This window comes from Schistocerca gregaria, chromosome 5 (assembly GCF_023897955.1).
Source record: "Schistocerca gregaria isolate iqSchGreg1 chromosome 5, iqSchGreg1.2, whole genome shotgun sequence".
NCBI classification, from domain to species: domain Eukaryota; kingdom Metazoa; phylum Arthropoda; class Insecta; order Orthoptera; family Acrididae; genus Schistocerca; species Schistocerca gregaria.
Window position 1 is genome coordinate 352,128,554 of NC_064924.1, and position 18,151 is coordinate 352,146,704.

The 18,151-nt window shown below is 41.0% G+C and overlaps 1 protein-coding gene across 1 annotated transcript in view; it reads left to right on the forward strand.

Moving 5' to 3' along the window:
* Positions 1 to 18,151, forward strand: part of LOC126273338 (tubulin polyglutamylase complex subunit 2) — a 161,048-nt gene that overhangs the window by 64,506 nt on the left and 78,391 nt on the right. The window contains exon 5 of the mRNA XM_049976885.1: positions 3,077 to 3,223. Within this exon, the coding sequence (XP_049832842.1) occupies positions 3,077 to 3,223 (147 nt within the window). The remainder of the gene's footprint in view (positions 1 to 3,076; positions 3,224 to 18,151) is intronic.

Below are 18,151 nucleotides of genomic sequence, written 5' to 3' on the forward strand. Positions count from 1 at the left end.
AATATTGAAGTGCGCCTTTTCAAGTTTCAATAATGAGTTATAATACATGGTGTATCAAAAAGAAGCATTTGCTGTGCCAAGTTTGTTGGTTCAAATGGCTCTGAGCAGTATGGGACTTAACTTCTGAGGTCATCAGTCCCCTAGAACTTAGAACTATCTAAACCTAACTAACCTAAGGACACCACGCCCATCCATACCTGAGGCAGGATTCGAACGTGCGACTGTAGCGGTCTCGCGGTTCCGGACTGTAGCGCCTAGAACCACTCGGCCACGCCAAGTATGTATTTCAGAAACTAATGAACATATAAAATGAACTTGGTTGTTTGGTGAACGGGAAGTTCAAAAAGTTTTGTTTCATTACTTTTCAAATGCGTTCAATATGCCTCCCTTGAGATGCACGGCATATTTCAATGCGGTATTCAGATTGTTCCCTCAGTGCAGCGATCATGTCTTGAGTTATAGGTTCCACAGATGCTGTTATGCGATGTCTCAGTTCATTGATTGTTGTTGATAACAGAGGCACATAAACAGAGTCTTTAATGAACCGCCACAAGATATAATCACATGCAGTCCGGTAATGAAAATCTGAATCATTTAGTCCAGTGTGACTGATCCATCTTTCAGTAATCCTTTGATTTAAAAATTCCCGCACTTCCAGATGCCAGTGTGGCGGTGCCCCATCCTGTTGGTAAATGAAGTAGTTCGAATCAGTCTGCAACTGTGGGAAAAGAAATTTCTCAATCATATCGAGATATGTGCTTCCTGTAACAGTGTACTCGGCAAAAAATGGACCATGCACCTTTTTGCATGAAACTGCAAAAAACACGTTAAATTTTGGAGTGTCCCTCTGATGATGTACAACCTCATATGATTGTTCCGTGCCCATATTATCACATTATGACAGTTTACCTCGCGAAATAGATGGAATGTTGCGTCGTCACTTAACACCCTTCCACCTACTATAAGTCCCTCCAAATCCTTGAACACTATGCGCTTCAACTCGCCTATCACATCCGTCTCCCGTCCCCCACGCAGATCCTATACAACTTGATTCCCTTCTCGCACCTTTTCCTTTTCCTCGAATGGATACGAATCCTTTACACCTCCCACAAGCTCGATCCCCCACACCTGTTTGTCTCTTCCATCTTCACCCATCCCAGCCCGCTGCCACGCCTATATTTTTGCATCCCACCTGCTCTCCATCTTCACACCCTCCATACCCTTGCCAGGTTGGCTTATGTCTACGCCCCCTCCCTGATGATGTCCTTATTGCGTCCATCTACCCCTCCTTCCAGCTCTGACTCTCCCCCCCTTTTCCCCCAGGGCTCCCTCTCTCCCTCCTCACCTTCGTTTACCCCCTCCTCTTTCCCACGTCTCCCACTTCCACTCCATCCCCAGGCTTCCAACCCCTACCCTCTCCCCCTACTCTCCCTTCTTTTTCCCACTGGCTCCACCCCCCCCCCCCCTTCTTCCCGCCTTCCTACCTCTCTGTTCCACCTGGAGACATTCCTTTCCGCCTCTTCATCAGTGTGTGTATGAGTGCTTCGCCAATGATTGTCACCAGTGTTTCCGTGCATCAGTGTTTCTTCATTGTGTGCTACAGTGTTTTCGTTGGTGATCTCCTATGTTCACATCTCCAACTGGATGTCTTTGTCTGTTCAACTGGTGACATCCTTTGTGTACAGTGCCTTCCATCGAACGACTTCTAATATATTGTGTAATGTTCATCATGTATTACCATGCTTTTTATGTTTCTATGTTTATATGTTGTATCTACTGGGCGAAGAGCGGCATATGTAGGCCGTTGCCAGCCTGCCTCATCTGAGGCATGGAATAACAACAAAGGAAAAAAAGGTCACTAAACACTAAGTGTGGAAGAAAACTGTCATCCTCCATTTTGCCGAGAACGAAATTACAGAACTCCACACGATGTTGTTTGTCATCTTCATGAAGAGTTTGCAGTGTGGTTCCACGTGCTAAACGTCGACGCATCATACGCCAAACGGACATCGGGGGCATGTTGATTCGTCGAGCTGCACGGCAAACTGGTTTCTGCGGACTCCATATGAAACTATGGCGAACGAGTTCGAGGACTGCGTCAGACACTCGGGGACGGCCTGGCGATTTCCTTTACATAAACAACTGTTCCTCTGAACCATTCATGCCATCGGGTAATGCTCTGTGCTGTAGGACAGTCACGCTGAATAGTTGTTACTGACCCGCACTGTGCAAAACGCTTAAAATATAACTTTCTATTTATATTACTTGAAAGAATGTTAAATCTTGTTAAATAGAATATCTTATAATTGAGATGACTTCTATTGACAGTAAATAGTAACTTTTATAAGCCAAGTTAGCAACATGAGATTTACCTTTTGTAGATTCTGAAGCAAAGTTCTGGAAGAAGTCATTCAGAGGTAAATATATTGTTTTTGGTTTGTATGATGGCTAGCTTTTAAAGGGCAGGGTAAAATTTTGCAAAGAAAAGTATTTTTTCTTATTAGTGTCCAGAAGTGGGGTTGATTAATGATGAAACACAGCATATTTGAGACTCTGGAAATCTAACTGCTAAATGATTTTGTGAAAACCCCCTTATTTTACAACAATACAGGTTATTATTTAGAAAAATTATTTCGCACATTTACAAGTTTCGTGGCAGACATGTGCAAAGAAAACACGATAGAATTTGCCAGCTTACACCGAAAATTAGTTATCGTTAATAAAATTTAATATTTCCTGTTTATAAATTAGAATGCTCATCAGCAGAGCAAATCATTGTGGGAAATTTCAGTTGTCGTGACACCGTTTGTACTAGAACTGAAGTGGGCGCACACTGCTGCTACCTGCCGGATACGGAACCATGTGAATCTCGAGAGTTTGGTATTTCCAACAGTAAGTTGTTCACCCACATATTTCAAATAACAGAATAGTTACGAGTTTTTTTTTAAATGGGGTAGTTCTTTTTGATACTCTCCCCATTACTTAATTGGCAGCTGAATGGGTTCACTTAGCTCTGTGCAACCGCTCGAGGAGATCGGCGTCACCGAGAGATCGTGTGTGTCGGTTGTGCCGGCAGCAAATGATGGTGCTGGTGGCGCCGCACCTGGTGCAGCAGTCGCCGCCGCCGGCGCCGGTGGACTGGAGCGAGGCGCCGCTGAACCACCTGGACCCCGCCGTGCTGAAGGCGCCCGCACAGGCCGGCGCCGGCCGCGCCGCGGGCAGGGCCGGCAGGGAGCGCGACCGCGACCGCGACAGGGAGCGCGGCGAGCCGCACGCCTCCTGAGCTCCTGAAGCCTGCCGCCTGCCGCCTGCCGCCTGGCTCCCAGCCAAACTCTCTGTGCTGTAACACCTTCAATAAACGAAACATAGAAAGAACGATCCTTTATTGTATGATTATACGATAGCGGAACAAACACTGATAGATTTTACTTCTGTAAGATATCTGGGAGTATGCGTGCGGAACGATTTGAAGTGGAATGATCATATGCAATTAATTGTTGGTAAGGCGGGTGCCAGGTTGAGATTCATTGGGAGAGTCTCTATTATTATTTGAGGCTCTATTATTATTTGATTTGTTTTATTATTACTCGCGTAACAACTAATATATGAAATAAACTATGTTACTACGAAAAGAGCCTCGAAATACCTTTTAGTGATGCTGTGCTGTGACTTTATTTGGATCATTAATTTTCAACAAAACAAAATATATTATGTTCATATTATTCTGGATCTGGCTTTCTATTAAAGGAACATTTTTTCGTTACTGTAACTCACTATAAAGTTCAACATATCTTCCTTACTTTATAGTTATTGAAAAGGTTAATGCAAATTATTTCGTTATCAATACTGATGTTACAGTACGCAATGATTGTTCAACATCAAAAATTTGCAGTGGATTTTTGTTAACAGTAAAACATCAATAATTACCACGACTAACACGAGAACATGACACTATTATCGGACAAAAAGATGTTACTATAAGGAGATTTCTTTTATGTTATGAAGGTAAATTATCGTTTTGCACTGTTAGTAATATATTATCAGCAGCCCGCGTCAACCTGTAAAACACATCATAAAATCTGCTCCTCTGCTATTCCGAAAGCTGAAAGAAATAATTTTACTTCACTATTACCTGCCCGCTTCTTTGCGGTATGATAGATTTCATTTAATGCAGTTTGAATGCCCTGCGGCAGCGGCTCGTTCGTTCGTAGCGCAGTTCTGCACCGCGAATAATATTTAAATAACTGAAAATGTCTTAAACGGATGGGATAAAATACCAGGTAAGCTTATTACAAATCATAATGCAAGGTTTCACTAAGTAACTCTATTCAAAACATTTAAACAAATCAATTAATTACACACCTTTCCAAGTTTATGTCTAATGGCGTCCCTCTCACAATCTTGACAAAAGAATGCTATGCAAGCGTACAATGTAACGTCACAGACTCTTCCTACTCACATAACTACAAGAAGACGACAGAGAAATTAATGTTCTTTTTTTACTATTTATACTAGTCACCTATTCTCATCTTCGTTTGATATTTAATAAGTATCGTCTATGGTGGTTTCAGTACTCGCCGACACAGATATTATCTAAATAAAAAAAGTACATAATCCTATACAAGAACAAAACATGACACACAATGTTTTCTCTTTATTACATAATATGTCTTTTGCTAAGAGACGTTACAAGTCCTTAGAAAATGCAGTCCATCAACAAAGGAAATGGCTTACAAAACACTCGTTCGACCTCTATTTGAGTATTGCTCGTCAGTGTGGGATCCGTACCAGGTCGGGTTGACGGAAGACATAGAGAAGATCCAAAGAAGAGCGAACACTCGTTCGACCTCTATTTGAGTATTGCTCGTCAGTGTGGGATCCGTACCAGGTCGGGTTGACGGAAGAGATAGAGAAGATCCAAAGAAGAGCGGCGCATTTCGTCACAGGGTTATTTGGTAACCGTGATAGCGTTACGGAGATGTTTAGCAAACTCAAGTGGCAGACTCTGCAAGATTGGCGCTCTGCATCGTGGTGTAGCTTGCTCGCCAGGTTTCGAGAGGGTGCGTTTCTCGATGAGGTATCGAATATATTGCTTCCCCCTACTTATACCTTCTGAGGAGTTCACGAATGTAAAATTAGAGAGATTCGAGCGCGCACGCTTGGCCGCCACAAGCCAGTTATCCCTGTGGTAACTTTTCTGACACCTCTTGCTGGAAACTCTCCAAGCCAAAAGGATCGATAGGCCGAGGCTTGCAGACAGTCGTTCTTCCCGTAAACCATACGCGACTGGATCAGAAAAGGGAGGTAATGACAGTGGCACATAAAGTGCCCTCCGCCACACACCGTTGGGTGGCTTGCGGAGTATAAATGTAGATGTAGATGTAGATGTAGAAACTCCTAGTGTCTACACCACTTCATCTTGTAGTACGATTCAGTGTAATCCCTGGACTGCAAATGGCATCACTGCAAAACGAACAAAAGATTTTACTTGGATAGTGCAGACCTTACGTACCTCAGCCCGGCTGAGTAAAATGATAAATATTTTAATTCCCTACACATGTCTCCTAAATTAAAAAACTAAAAATAAAAATATCGCATAATGCGATGTAGACACCGAGGGTTTTGTACAAAGTTAATTATGCAAACAGATAGTTCATCCATCCCGGGAACCGAGAATTTTGGCGAGTGTTATTTGCTATCAACATCCATCCTGCCAACATATTGAAATACGTGACAAATATGACCATATCTTTCAAGTTTTTTTCTTTCTTTATTGAGTTTCGATTCCCCTCGAAGGGGGTGGGCTGGCAGAAGCTTAGTATGCCGCTCTTCAGCCTACAGAATTTGTTTTAAAAAGAGGAAGATAATAAATAATAAAAACAGGCGATAAAATCGAAGACTTAAATGGTAACATGGAGGAAAAAATCGTGGAACTTAAAATATAGAAACAAAGGGATGATGATGCTACTAAAATACATATGAAGCAGACAGGTCAAATAATAGAAAGACAATTAAAAAACATGGTGACAGTCTGGTTTCTGTTCGCAAGAGACATAAAATTCACACCCAGCGACAGCATGATTTCTGTTCGCAACACTTTGGAAAGACGAGACACTCAACATTCACTTGAACACTGCACTAAAATGTTGGCAAATATGACATACCATAGCCGAGGTCAGGTGGGGGGAACCTGGACAGAAGATGGGTAAATAAAAAGTGGAAAAGGAGAGGAGAAACAAAGGGGGGATGGGTGAAAGGAGCCGATGGAGGACGAGGACCCATAAGAGGGGGAGGGGGGTGCTGGGCAAATGTGACAGGGAGTGGGGAAGGCAGAGGAGGGGAATACAAAAGGACTCGGGGGGGGGGGGGGAGGTAGGGAGAGGGTGGGCGGGGAGGAGGGGCGTATTTTTCAACTTAGTTAATATATTAACACTTTTATATTTTTTACGCTGCCAAGGGACTTGACATGTCAACCTATTCCAGAGAAACGGGCTGGCAACAGATGGACAGATAGTCATGTAAAAGATAAAAAATGTTTTTATCGTCTGGTGTGATTACAAACATTTTAGGATTTATTTCCCTCTGCTTGTACTGCGGAACTTTGGCTGTTGCCAAATCTCGTGAGTCTACGTCAACGAGAAGAACCCTCTAGACTTTACTGAGTGAGTTTGCCACCGTCAAAATGTGTGACATAAATGCCGAATCCTTTGACTGTACTGACTTAGATGCCTAAATGTTTTACACCGGAAAGTGGCTGTAGACCCTAGTACGTGACATAAATTTCAATTTGATACATTAAAGCGATTCTGACGAAAGAGGAATCAAAAGACGAAGGTAAGACAGTAAGCTAACAAACGACAATTTTTTTCCGTCTGGTATAATTAAAAATTAATAACTTTCGTATTTTTTTTCCTTTACTTGTGCTGTGGAACCTTGCTTCTTGCCAATTTTTATGATTGTAGACCAGTGGAAACTACACTGTAGGTTTTGATGAGTGAGTTAGTGTGTAACACAAAATTCGACTTGGATAGTCTACCCGTTCCTGACAAAAAGGATTTTTTAACAGTCGGACACAGAGACAGACGGACAACAAAGTGATCCTATAAGGGTTCCGTTTTTACCAGTTGAGACACGTAGGCCTGGGTCATAGTAACTGGTAGCCTTCTTATTATTTTAAAACATTACTTGATATTCAAATCTTAGCCAAGTGTGAGAGATAAAACAAAGATGATGGACTGAGGCTCTTTCTGGGTGACTGGCACTCACCGAAAGAAAGCCTTCGGCAAACACACATTTACACGAGCATGCACATTACATGCACACATGAGTTCCAGTCGAAGCTGCCGGTTGAAGCGGTCACGTGTGCTTGCTTGTGTGAATGTAACGTGTAACATTCCTTTTGTTGTGCTTGTCTGCAACTCAAAGGGTCATCTTTACAGTGAAAAGGATTAATAAAATGACAGACTGAGGAAGCAATTAGTTGCTTGGCCCTGTCTCACCGAATTTAAATCGTTCATGTACGTCAAATACTAGACACATCGAATAAGTTTGAACAAAATGAGTGATTCAGACTACGTCATGCAGTAGTCTGTCTCTCACTATAGATAAAGGCAGGTTGACTCTTTAACAACTTCATTTCCTGGTAAGACATTGTGTAACAGTTGAAGTATGGCAGCGATAACAATACCCACACAGCGCTCATGCCGTCCGGATTGGCCGAGCGGTTCTAGGCGTTACAGTTTGGAACCGCGCGACCGCTACGGTCGTAGGTTCGAATCCTGCCTCGGGCATGGATGTGTCTGATTCCTTAGGATAGTTAGGTTTAAGTAGTTCTAAGTCCTAGGGGACTGATGACCTCAGTTGTTAAGTCCCATAGTGCTCAGAGCCATTTGAACCAACAGTGCTCATTATTGCAACCAGTGACACAAAGACCCGGGGCGTCTCCACACACGTCTTCGGCCTGGAATATTATTGACTGGAGTAGAGTTGCCCGCTTCGAACTGAGCCCCAATGGCCAGCGAAGAAGTGTCTGGAGAAGGCCCAGAAAGCGGTGAGATACCAAACTGACTTTCGCTCGCCGTATGGCCCGACAACCAGGAATGATGGTCTGGGTGCTATTTCTTTTCATAGCAGGACCCCTTCGGTTGTCGCCCGTGGCTCACTTGTAGCACAGCGGTACAGACGGTATTCTACGCCCCGTTTTGTTGTCCTTCATGGCAAGTCATCTTGGGCTTACATTTAAGCAAGATAATGCCTGCCCGCACACTGCGAGAGTTTCTACTTCTTGTCTCGATGCTTCCCAAACTCTTCCTTGGCCAGCAAGGTCGCCGAACCTCTCCCCAATTGAGAATGTTTGGAGAATTATGGGCAGGGTCACCAAGCCAGTTCGGAATTCTGACGATTTAGCGTGCCAACTGGACAGGCTTTGGATCGATTTCCCTCAGCAGGACAACTCTATTAATCAGTGCCAAGCCGACTAACTGCTTGCGTAAGGGACAGAGGTGGATGAGAGCGTTGTTGACTTGCTCAGTATGTGAAGCTTTTTCTCTTGAATAAATCCTCCAATTTTTCTGTAATCATTGGTTTGTCTGCTCATGTACAGCACATCCAATGATTCCGTTCCACTCGGGTAATTCCTTCTTGGTGCGTTGTTTTTTTTCCTATCGTGTATTTATATTCAGTTTTTTAATGTTTTCCTAGATTTCCGCCAGAATACGCAGAAGAACCACGGAGACCCAGAAACATGGGACCACATAGAGTGGCATTAAGCGTGAAAGTAATTACAATGCCGTGCATCTTCAGATATTGTAGTTAAGTAGAGACTTCATCAAATAAGGTTATCAGCAACCTCTTCCAATATTTGTAGACTCTTTAAATCTGCAAACTTATCAGCTGCAATCATTTTGTGTTTATTTGGAAAGACATTATTCGTTTCATTTTCGCCCGCAGCCTACGCATAAAGATCGCCATAAAATTACTTATACACTTCAGGCACGCAACGAAGCAATTTTCTCACATCACTCAGCTTAGCATATTTTATTAGAACATATCCTGGTGGCTATGCTAGGATGGGGGGGGGGGGGGTAAATTGGGCACAAGTCGCCCTGGTTGAGCCACTCGAAAAGTATGTTTGATCATACCATCAATGAACTCTCTGGCAACAACGCAACCAGGCAATTTGGCGTCATAGATGAAATCGTTGAAGCTGCTGACATTAAACTGCATTTTGTCGTCTCGAGATTTACAAGAAAGTTTTAAAATCAGGATCCTCTGATATCCCCACTTCCTCGATGAGAAGTAAATTTGTTTTCCTGCCATTTACAATGAACTATGATATCTGATGGACATTGTAGATTCAGTCATGCTTCCTTAGCGGCTGTTTTGCAACATTGAAGTCTCTGTCGTAAGGAAGGAAAGTATGAGCCTAATTACAGCGACCTTTTAATTCAAGTCTGCGAGCCAACTGGCTTGTGTTGCTGCTGTTATACAAAGAAAGAGAATCAGTACATGGAGTTACGATACTTTAGTGTTGATTTCCTTGCTTTATGAGCATGGCGCCGAGATTCTTTCGACATAGGACTTAAGGAAGTGTTATTCTTGCTAAAACTAACATTCTCCTTGTTGCGACTGAGGCCCCTTCAGTAAGAACGGATTTTCTTGGCATCAAGGGACGCAGATTATAACAGGGTTAAATCACATTGACAACTATATTATAAAATTCGAAGCAAAGTCATCACATCATCAAAATCTACCCACTTTCAAGAAAAAATAAGCTCAATCAGAAGATAGAGTACGAAGTATTTTTTAAACATTAAACATTAGACAAGAAAATTTTTTTCAAAATATGAAGAAGTTTTTAAAGGTGGGTAATAAACTTATCAAAGATAGTCCCAAAGTTACAGAACTTTCAATAACTCTTATTCTGTCGTTGGCAGATAATTTAGGTTTCACTGTCTCACATCTCCACATTTCATTGTAATCAATTCTCTTGAAAATAAATACTCAAGTGGTTATGATGCAGCCGACAGTAAAATAATGGAATGTTATCCAGCTAAAATTAGTAACACGTTGAGTTACTTATACAATAAATCTTTACGCAGTGGTACTTTTTCAGAGAGGCTTAAATGTGATGTTATTGAATCTCTTCTCAAAAAAACGGGCCAAAACATTAATAAAGAATTATCGACCTACCTCATTACTGACAAGATTTTCAAAAAAATTTAGAAGAGCAAATACAATGTACTTAAAGACCAGTTAGTAAAGCAAAACATATGCAGTACCAAACAGTTTGGATTTCAGAAAGGTCTATCAGCTGAAAGCGCTACATTTACCTTGACAGATGGTATACCAGGATAAATAAATCAGAGATTACATGCAGTGAGAATAATTTGTGAGGTGAATAAGGCTTTTGACTGTGTGTGAACCATAACATCTTTATGCAAAACTTAAAATGTTATAGGACAGTAGACACAGGAGATTCACATTTTTTATCTTATACAAATGAAGAAAGCAAAATGTATCAGACCGATGTCATTCACATAATAATAAGCACTCAGAAATTGAAACAATCAGACATGGAATACATCAAGGTCCTGTTTGGGTCCTCTTGGTTCTAATACTCGTATACATTAACGATGATGCAATTTTTTTCTTTTTTTTTTTGCAGAAATGTTTGAGTTATTTAGGAATTAGAAATAGTACTGTAATACAATAGTATTGCGTTATGTTAAGCCAGTTCTCTGTATTGTGGTTAAACATACTACTCTGAATCTTTTCCACACTTCCTTTGAAAGCACCAAACGACTAAGGTAATGTAGTAAGCTCGTGAGCAGTTAGGCATGTGCCCCAACACCGCACGGTTGCGCTCCAGCAAGGTGTACGCCGTGACGCCTGGATGGCAGCATCCATTTCAACTTACTAGCGCGGGAGGTTGCAGGCCACAGGAGCAGAGCACTGCCGCTAACACAGACCAGCACAACAGTGCGTCGATAGAGAAAAGCAAACAGCTGCCATTCTTCTCTTGAAATGTTTTCTTGTCCGCAGTTACTTTTCAACTTTTAGCAGAAATATTACTATATACTAACAATTATAGCGAGAAGAGCCCAAACTGATGGCAAAGTTGCTGTCACACAAACGAGAACTTGGAATGGAATAATTGGACGAATGCGGCAGACCCACAGACACACAAGCGTGAATAAGTAACATCCGAAAAGCAAGTGATTTTCTTGCGGTTTTAATTCATGTAAATTACTTTTCCTTGCAACTGACATTCGCCATCTTGGCCCCAAACATGTTTACTCAGTATCTAATCCGCAGTCACCTATTTGTAAGTAGACATTAAGTTTAATTCTTCTAATGTATCAATTTAATTCCTTCACCATTTAATTTGTAATCATCACAGTACCTAAATATCTTGCAAGTATAGAACACACTCACAGTATCTATGCTAAAGCTGTAACTACCATATTTTATAAATATAGTTGGGTATGATTATGGAATTATGGAAATTTATGCTTCAGGTAGCATAAATTGTAATGAATGTAAAATAAGCTTTAGTATATTTATATATTTGTAATAACTCTGTAACTGAATAAATATTTGATTGTTGTTGTGGTCTTCAGTCCTGAGACTGGTTTGATGCCGCTCTCCATGCTAATCTATCCTGTGCAAGCTCCTTCATCTGCCAGTATCTACTGCAGCCTACATCCTTCTGAATCTGCTTAGTGTATTCATCCCTTGGTCTCCCTCTACGATTTTTAACCTCCACGCTGCCCTCCAATGCTAAATTTGTGATCCCAGGATGCCTCAGAACATGTCCTACTAACCGGTCCCTTCTTTTTGTCAAGTTGTGCCACAAACTCCTCTTCTCCCCAATTCTATTCAATACTGCCTCATTAGTTATGTGATCTACCCATCTAATCTTCAGCATTCATCTGTAGCACCACATTTCGAAAGCTTATATTCTCTTCTTGTCTAAACTATTTATCCCCCGTGTTTCACTTATATACAAGGCTACATCCCATACAAATACTGTCAGAAACGACTTCCTGACACTTAAATCTATACTCGATGTTAACAAATTTCTCTTCTTCAGAAACACTTTCCTTACCGTTACCAGTCTACATTTTATATCCTCTCTACTTCGACCATCATCAGTTATTTTGCTCCCCAAATAGCAAAACTCCTTTACTACTTTAAGTATCTCATTTCCTAATCTAATTCCCTCAGCATCACCCGACTTAATTCGACTACATTCCATTATCCTCGTTTTTCTTTTGTTAATGTTCATCTTATATCCTCCTTTCAACACACTGTCCATTCCGTTCAACTGCTCTTCCAAGTCCTTTGCTGTCTCTGACAGAATTACAATGTCATCGGTGAACCTCAGAGTTTTTATTTCTTCTCCATGGATTTTAATACCTACTCAGAATTTTTCCTTTACTGCTTGCTCAATATACAGATTGAATAATATCGGGGAGAGGCTACAACCCTGTCTTACTCCCTTCCCAACCACTGCTTCCCTTCCATGTCCCTCGACTCTTATAACTGCCATCTGGTTTCTGTACAAATTTTAAATAGCCTTTCGCTCCCTGTATTTGACCCCTGCCAGCTTTAGAATTTGAAAGAGAGTATTTCAATCAACATTGTCAAAAGCTTTCTCTAAGTCTACAAATGCTAGAAACGTAGGTTTGCCTTTCCTTCATCTTTCTTCTAAGATACGTCGTAAGGTCAGTATTGCCTCACGTGTTCCAACATTTCTATGGAATCCAAACTGATCTTCCCCGAGGTCGGCATCTACCATTTTTTCTATTCGGCTGTAAATAATTCGTATTAGTATTTTGCAGCTGTGACTTATTAAACTGATAGTTCGATAATTTTCACATCTGTCAACACCTGCTTTCTTTGGGATTGGAATTATTATATTCTTTTGGAAGTCTGAGGATATTTCGCCTGTCTAGTACATCTTGCTCACTAGATGGTAGAGTTTTGTCAGGACTGTCTCTCCCAAATCGTCAGTAGTTCTAATGGAATTTTGTCTATTACCCGGGCCTTGTTTCGACTCAGGTCTTTCAGTGCTCTGTCAAACTCTTCACGCAGTATCGTATCTCCCATTCGTCTTCATCTACATCCTCTTCCATTTCCATAATATTGTCCTCAAGTGCATCGCCCTTGTATAGACCCTCTATATACTCCTTCCACCTTTCTGCTTTCTCCTCTTTGCTTAGAACTGGGTTTCCATCTGAGCTCTTGATATTCATAGAAGTGGCTCTCTTTTCTCCAAAGGTTTCTTTAATTTTCCTGTAGGCAGTATCTATCTTACCCCTAGTGAGATAAGCCTCCACATCCTTACATTTTGCACTTCATATCGATCGCATTTTTGAGACGTTTGTATTCCTTTTTGCCTGCTTCATTTACTGCATTTTTATATTTTCTCCTTTCATCAATTAAATTCAATATTTCTTTTGTTACCCAAGGATTTCTACTAGCCCTCGTCTTTTTATCTACATGATCGTCTGCTGCCTTCACTACTACATCCCTCAGAGCTACCCATTCGTCTTCTACTGTATTTCTTTCCCCCATTCCTGTCAACTGTTCCCTCATGCTGTCCCTGAAACTCTGTACAACCTCTGGTTTAGTCAGTTCATCCAGGTCCCATCTCCTTAAATTCCCACCTTTTTGCAATTTCTTCAGTTTTAATCTACAGTGCATAACCAATAGATTGTGGTCAGAGTCCACATCTGCCACTGGAAATGTCCTACAATTTAAAACCTGGTTCCTAAATCTCTGTCTCACCATTATATAATCTATCTGATACCTTTTAGTATCTCCAGGATTCTTCTGTGTATACAACCTTCTTTTATGATTCTTGAACCAAGTGTTAGCTATGATTAAGTTACGCTCTGTGCAAAATTCTACCAGATGGCTTCCTCTTTCATTTCTTAGCCCCAATCCGTATTCGCCTACTATGTTTCCTTCTCTCCCTTTTCCTACTCTCGAATTCCAGTCACCCGTAACTATTAAATTTTTGTCTCCCTTCACTACCTGAATGGTTTCTTTTACCTCATCATACATTTCTTCAATTTCTTCATCATCTGCAGAGCTAGTTGGCATATAAACTTGTACTACTGTACTAGGCATGGGCTTCGTGTCTATCTTGTCCACTATAATACGTTCACTATGCTGTTTGTAGAAGCTTACCCGTACTCCTATTTTTTTTATTCATTATTAAACCTACTCCTGCATTACCCCTATGTGATTTTGTATATATAATCCTGTATTCACCTGACCAGAAGTCTTTTCCTCCTGCCACCGAACTTCACTAATTCCCACTATATCCAACTTTAACCTATCCATTTCCCTTTTTAAATTTTCTAACCTACCTGCCGGATTAAGGGATCTGACATTCCACACTCCGATCCGTAGAACGCCAGTTTTCTTTCTCCTGATAACGACGTCCTCTTGAGTAGTCCCCGCCCGGAGATCCGAATGGGGGACTATTTTACCTACGGAATATTTTACTCAAGAGGACGCCATCATCATTTAACCATACAGTAAAGCTGCATGCCCTCAGGAAAAATTACGGCTGTAGTTTCCCCTTGCTTTCAGCCGTTCGCAGTACCACAACAGCAAGGCCATTTTGGTTAATGTTACAAGGCCAGATCAGTCAATCATCCAGACTGTTGCTCCTGCAACTACTGAAAAGGCTGCTGCCCCTCTTCAGGAACCACACGTTTGTCTGGCCTCTCAACAGATACCCCTCCGTTGTGGTTGCACCTACATCTGTATCGTTGAGACACGCAAGTCTCCCCACCAATGGCAAGGTCCATGGTTCATGGGGGGAGGAAATATTTGATTATTAAGCAGAATTTCTTCAATTTAATGTATCCCAATTGTTCTTGATTTTTTTTATTTTTAAATATGAGCATGAGACTGGTTATTTTTATTACTTAAATATCACACACAATTATTAGTACGTGGATTAACTAGAGGTATCAGTTCTTATTAATAACTAACGGTAAACGAATTAAGTATTTCACACACGCCACGTTTTAGTTTATTCTACTCTTCTTTACCTTTTATTGCTTGAAGTGAAGGTCAGTAGATTTGTACCGTGCTGAAAAGCGTTTCGTTTGTTTTTTTGTAATCTCAAGGAAATTTTTTAACTAGCTTCTCTCCTCGCGAGTGATTCAGAACGATTTAATTTAATTTCGTTAGTATCGCGTTGGCATCGTAAGGAAAAAATGTACTAAAATTTATAACATTTATAAATTGGTAATTTGTGATTGCTACTACAAAATGAAAATAGAAATGTTAAATTAACCAATTATTATTTAACAAAATAACTTTTTTGAACTGAAATCTTACATTTTGTGAATAATTCTCGCAGTTTCGAACATAACAAAGAATTGTGCCGTATTTCGGAGAAATACTTGTAAATTACAATATTCTTGACTGAACTCTGGGGCGAAAGAATAAAGTATTCATAATAAGACCCTATCAGTAGTCGCAATTGGCGATAATAATGGAATGATTAAATACATTCTTAACAGGAATACAAGTTTAGTTCATTTGAACAAAGTGGAAGAAAATAGGAGCCTGATAGCGTAAGATGCTCTGGGAAAGGCGCGCCATTAAAGAAGAAGAAGAGGAGAGAAAAGACGGGCGCGCATTCTTACACAGAACAAAACACAGATAATAATGATACCCCGCTCACATTATTCTGGGCGTACATATTCGCTCACTTCCAGCGCAGTTCATTGACTTAGTGCTTAAATTATATCTTTAAGTCTTAATACTTCAATAGAAAATAGTATGCTATAACGTCGCGGGCAAGGCACAATACTATATATCACAATATTAAAAACCCTCAGACATGTCAAACTGGTATAACACATAGTTTTATTTCGAGCAATTTTTCCACGAGTTCCATATCTTTGATTGTCGATCGAGTTAGATTCCAAATACGATCGCGCGCGTAGTTCAGACATCGCTGTAGTTAAAAAAAAAATAAAAATAAAAATAGAACAAAAAATAGCCTTGAGCACTATGGGACTTAACTTCTTAGGTCATGAGTCCCCTAGAACTTAGAACTACTTAAACCTAACTAACCTAAGGACATCACACACATCCACGCCCGAGGCAGGATTCGAATCTGCGACCGTAATGGTCACGCGGTTCCAGACTGTAGCGCCTAGAACCGCTCGGCTACCGCGACCGGCATCGCTGTAGTCATTTTCGCTCTACTTGCTGTCTATAAAAATATAAAAGACACAACTGCCAGTCTGAGAACTCCATTTCCGCGACAGATTTCGCTTTGACCTTACTTCAGCATTAGAGCTTACTGAGTCGATCAGTTAAAATATATCTTGAAAAATATTTCATGATGAAAGCGTCAAGTATCTTTGTGAATGTAGATATGCGGAATGCTTTCTAAGGCAATGTAAGTTTACAGTGAATAAAAGGAATAGATATTGTGATAGTACTATATGTGTGTGAATCATCTATATATTCTCATCATTACTTTAGAAAGGAAAGCAATTATAATCCAAAGAATGATTAAACTAAAATATAAAGTAGAAGTTTTCATAATCTTGTCAGACTATTTTTTTCTGTTGTTCAATGAACCTGCTATAAGTCTCAATTTTAAATATTCAGATTATTCAGTTTAAAGCTTACAATAAATAGAAAGTTTATCCAATGTTCATCACAAACAGATAAGATGGGTGTTGTTACCGTACTGATATTAGCACCCGAAACTAAAGTCCAACTACCACTATCCTTGTAGTGGTCATATATTTATAACAGGATCTGGCATGCTCTATTGTGACGGGATTCAATCCTCTCGGCGACAATTGACCTTGACCACTGATGAATTTCAGTGGTATTTCTAAGATGTTTTCCTCACTCGCCTAAGCGAATTTAATGCTAGTTCCTCTTCTCAGAAACACTACGTACTACAGGTGAACATCGAAACACACAAATCAAAATTTGCACGATTTGGAGATACACTGCTTTACAAAATAGGTGAAGCACCTTAGGAAGGAAGGAGGAAAAGAAACGAAACTTGACGGGTGGAACGGGTTGAGAGGATATGTGATGTTATTTTGGAGGTTACAAAATCGAGTCAAATTTACAAAGAGCTTGGCAGTATAAGCTAACTTGTCAGTGAAAGTTTGCACACACTCCGCCTTAGATGCATGCACTGATTTCGTTGGGTAGGGCGTCAAAGCTGTTATGTTCTCTCCTGAGGCATAATGGCCCGTAACTGTTGTATCTGGTCCTCGATGTCACGGGTAATGACATTAGGACGGAGTTGACGCCCGAGTTCAACCCACAAATTTTCTATTGGGAGCATATTTGGTGATCTTGCTGGCTACTGGAATACCTCAACATCACGGAGACAGTCAATAAAGACACGTGCCATGTGTGGACAGCCATTGTCACGCTGAAAAGTGATACCATGATACTGTCTCATGAGACGTAACGTATTACGACGCAGAGTGTCTGTGATGTCTCGTTGTGCCGTCAGAGTTCCTCTCAATCACTACCAGACGTGTTGGCCATATCAAATGGCTATCCACTTCATAACCCCAGGAGTATCATCGCTGTGCCTCTTCAGAACATTGTGAGGATGGGGTCTCTTCCCAGGTCGCTGCTTTACTTATCGACGATGAACACTCGTGCTGTTGGAGACCGTGATTCATCGCTCAACATAATGTGACGTCATTCATCAGCAGCCCTTGCTACCTGGTCACGGCAACACTCCAGTAGCAGCACTTTGTGTTGTGGTGTTAACGGCAACCTCCGCACTGGACGGTAATTCTCTAGCCTGGCTGCGCTAGTCTCCGACCAATGGTGTTGGATGATACAGAATGTTGCAGGGAGTCCATTATTTGTTCTCAGGCGGCAGGGACAGGCGTGAACGGGTTACGATGTCCTTGGTGCATAATACGGCGTTCGTCCCTTATAATGATTAGATGTGGTCGACCGGACCCTGACGGAGAGTATGCTTGCCATCAAGTTCTAGTGCAGTCCAACGTCGGGCCAATGACACATCCGAATGCTCCACATACACTCCTGGAAATTAAAATAAGAACACCGTGAATTCATTGTCCCAGGAAGGGGAAACTTTATTCACACATTCCTGGGG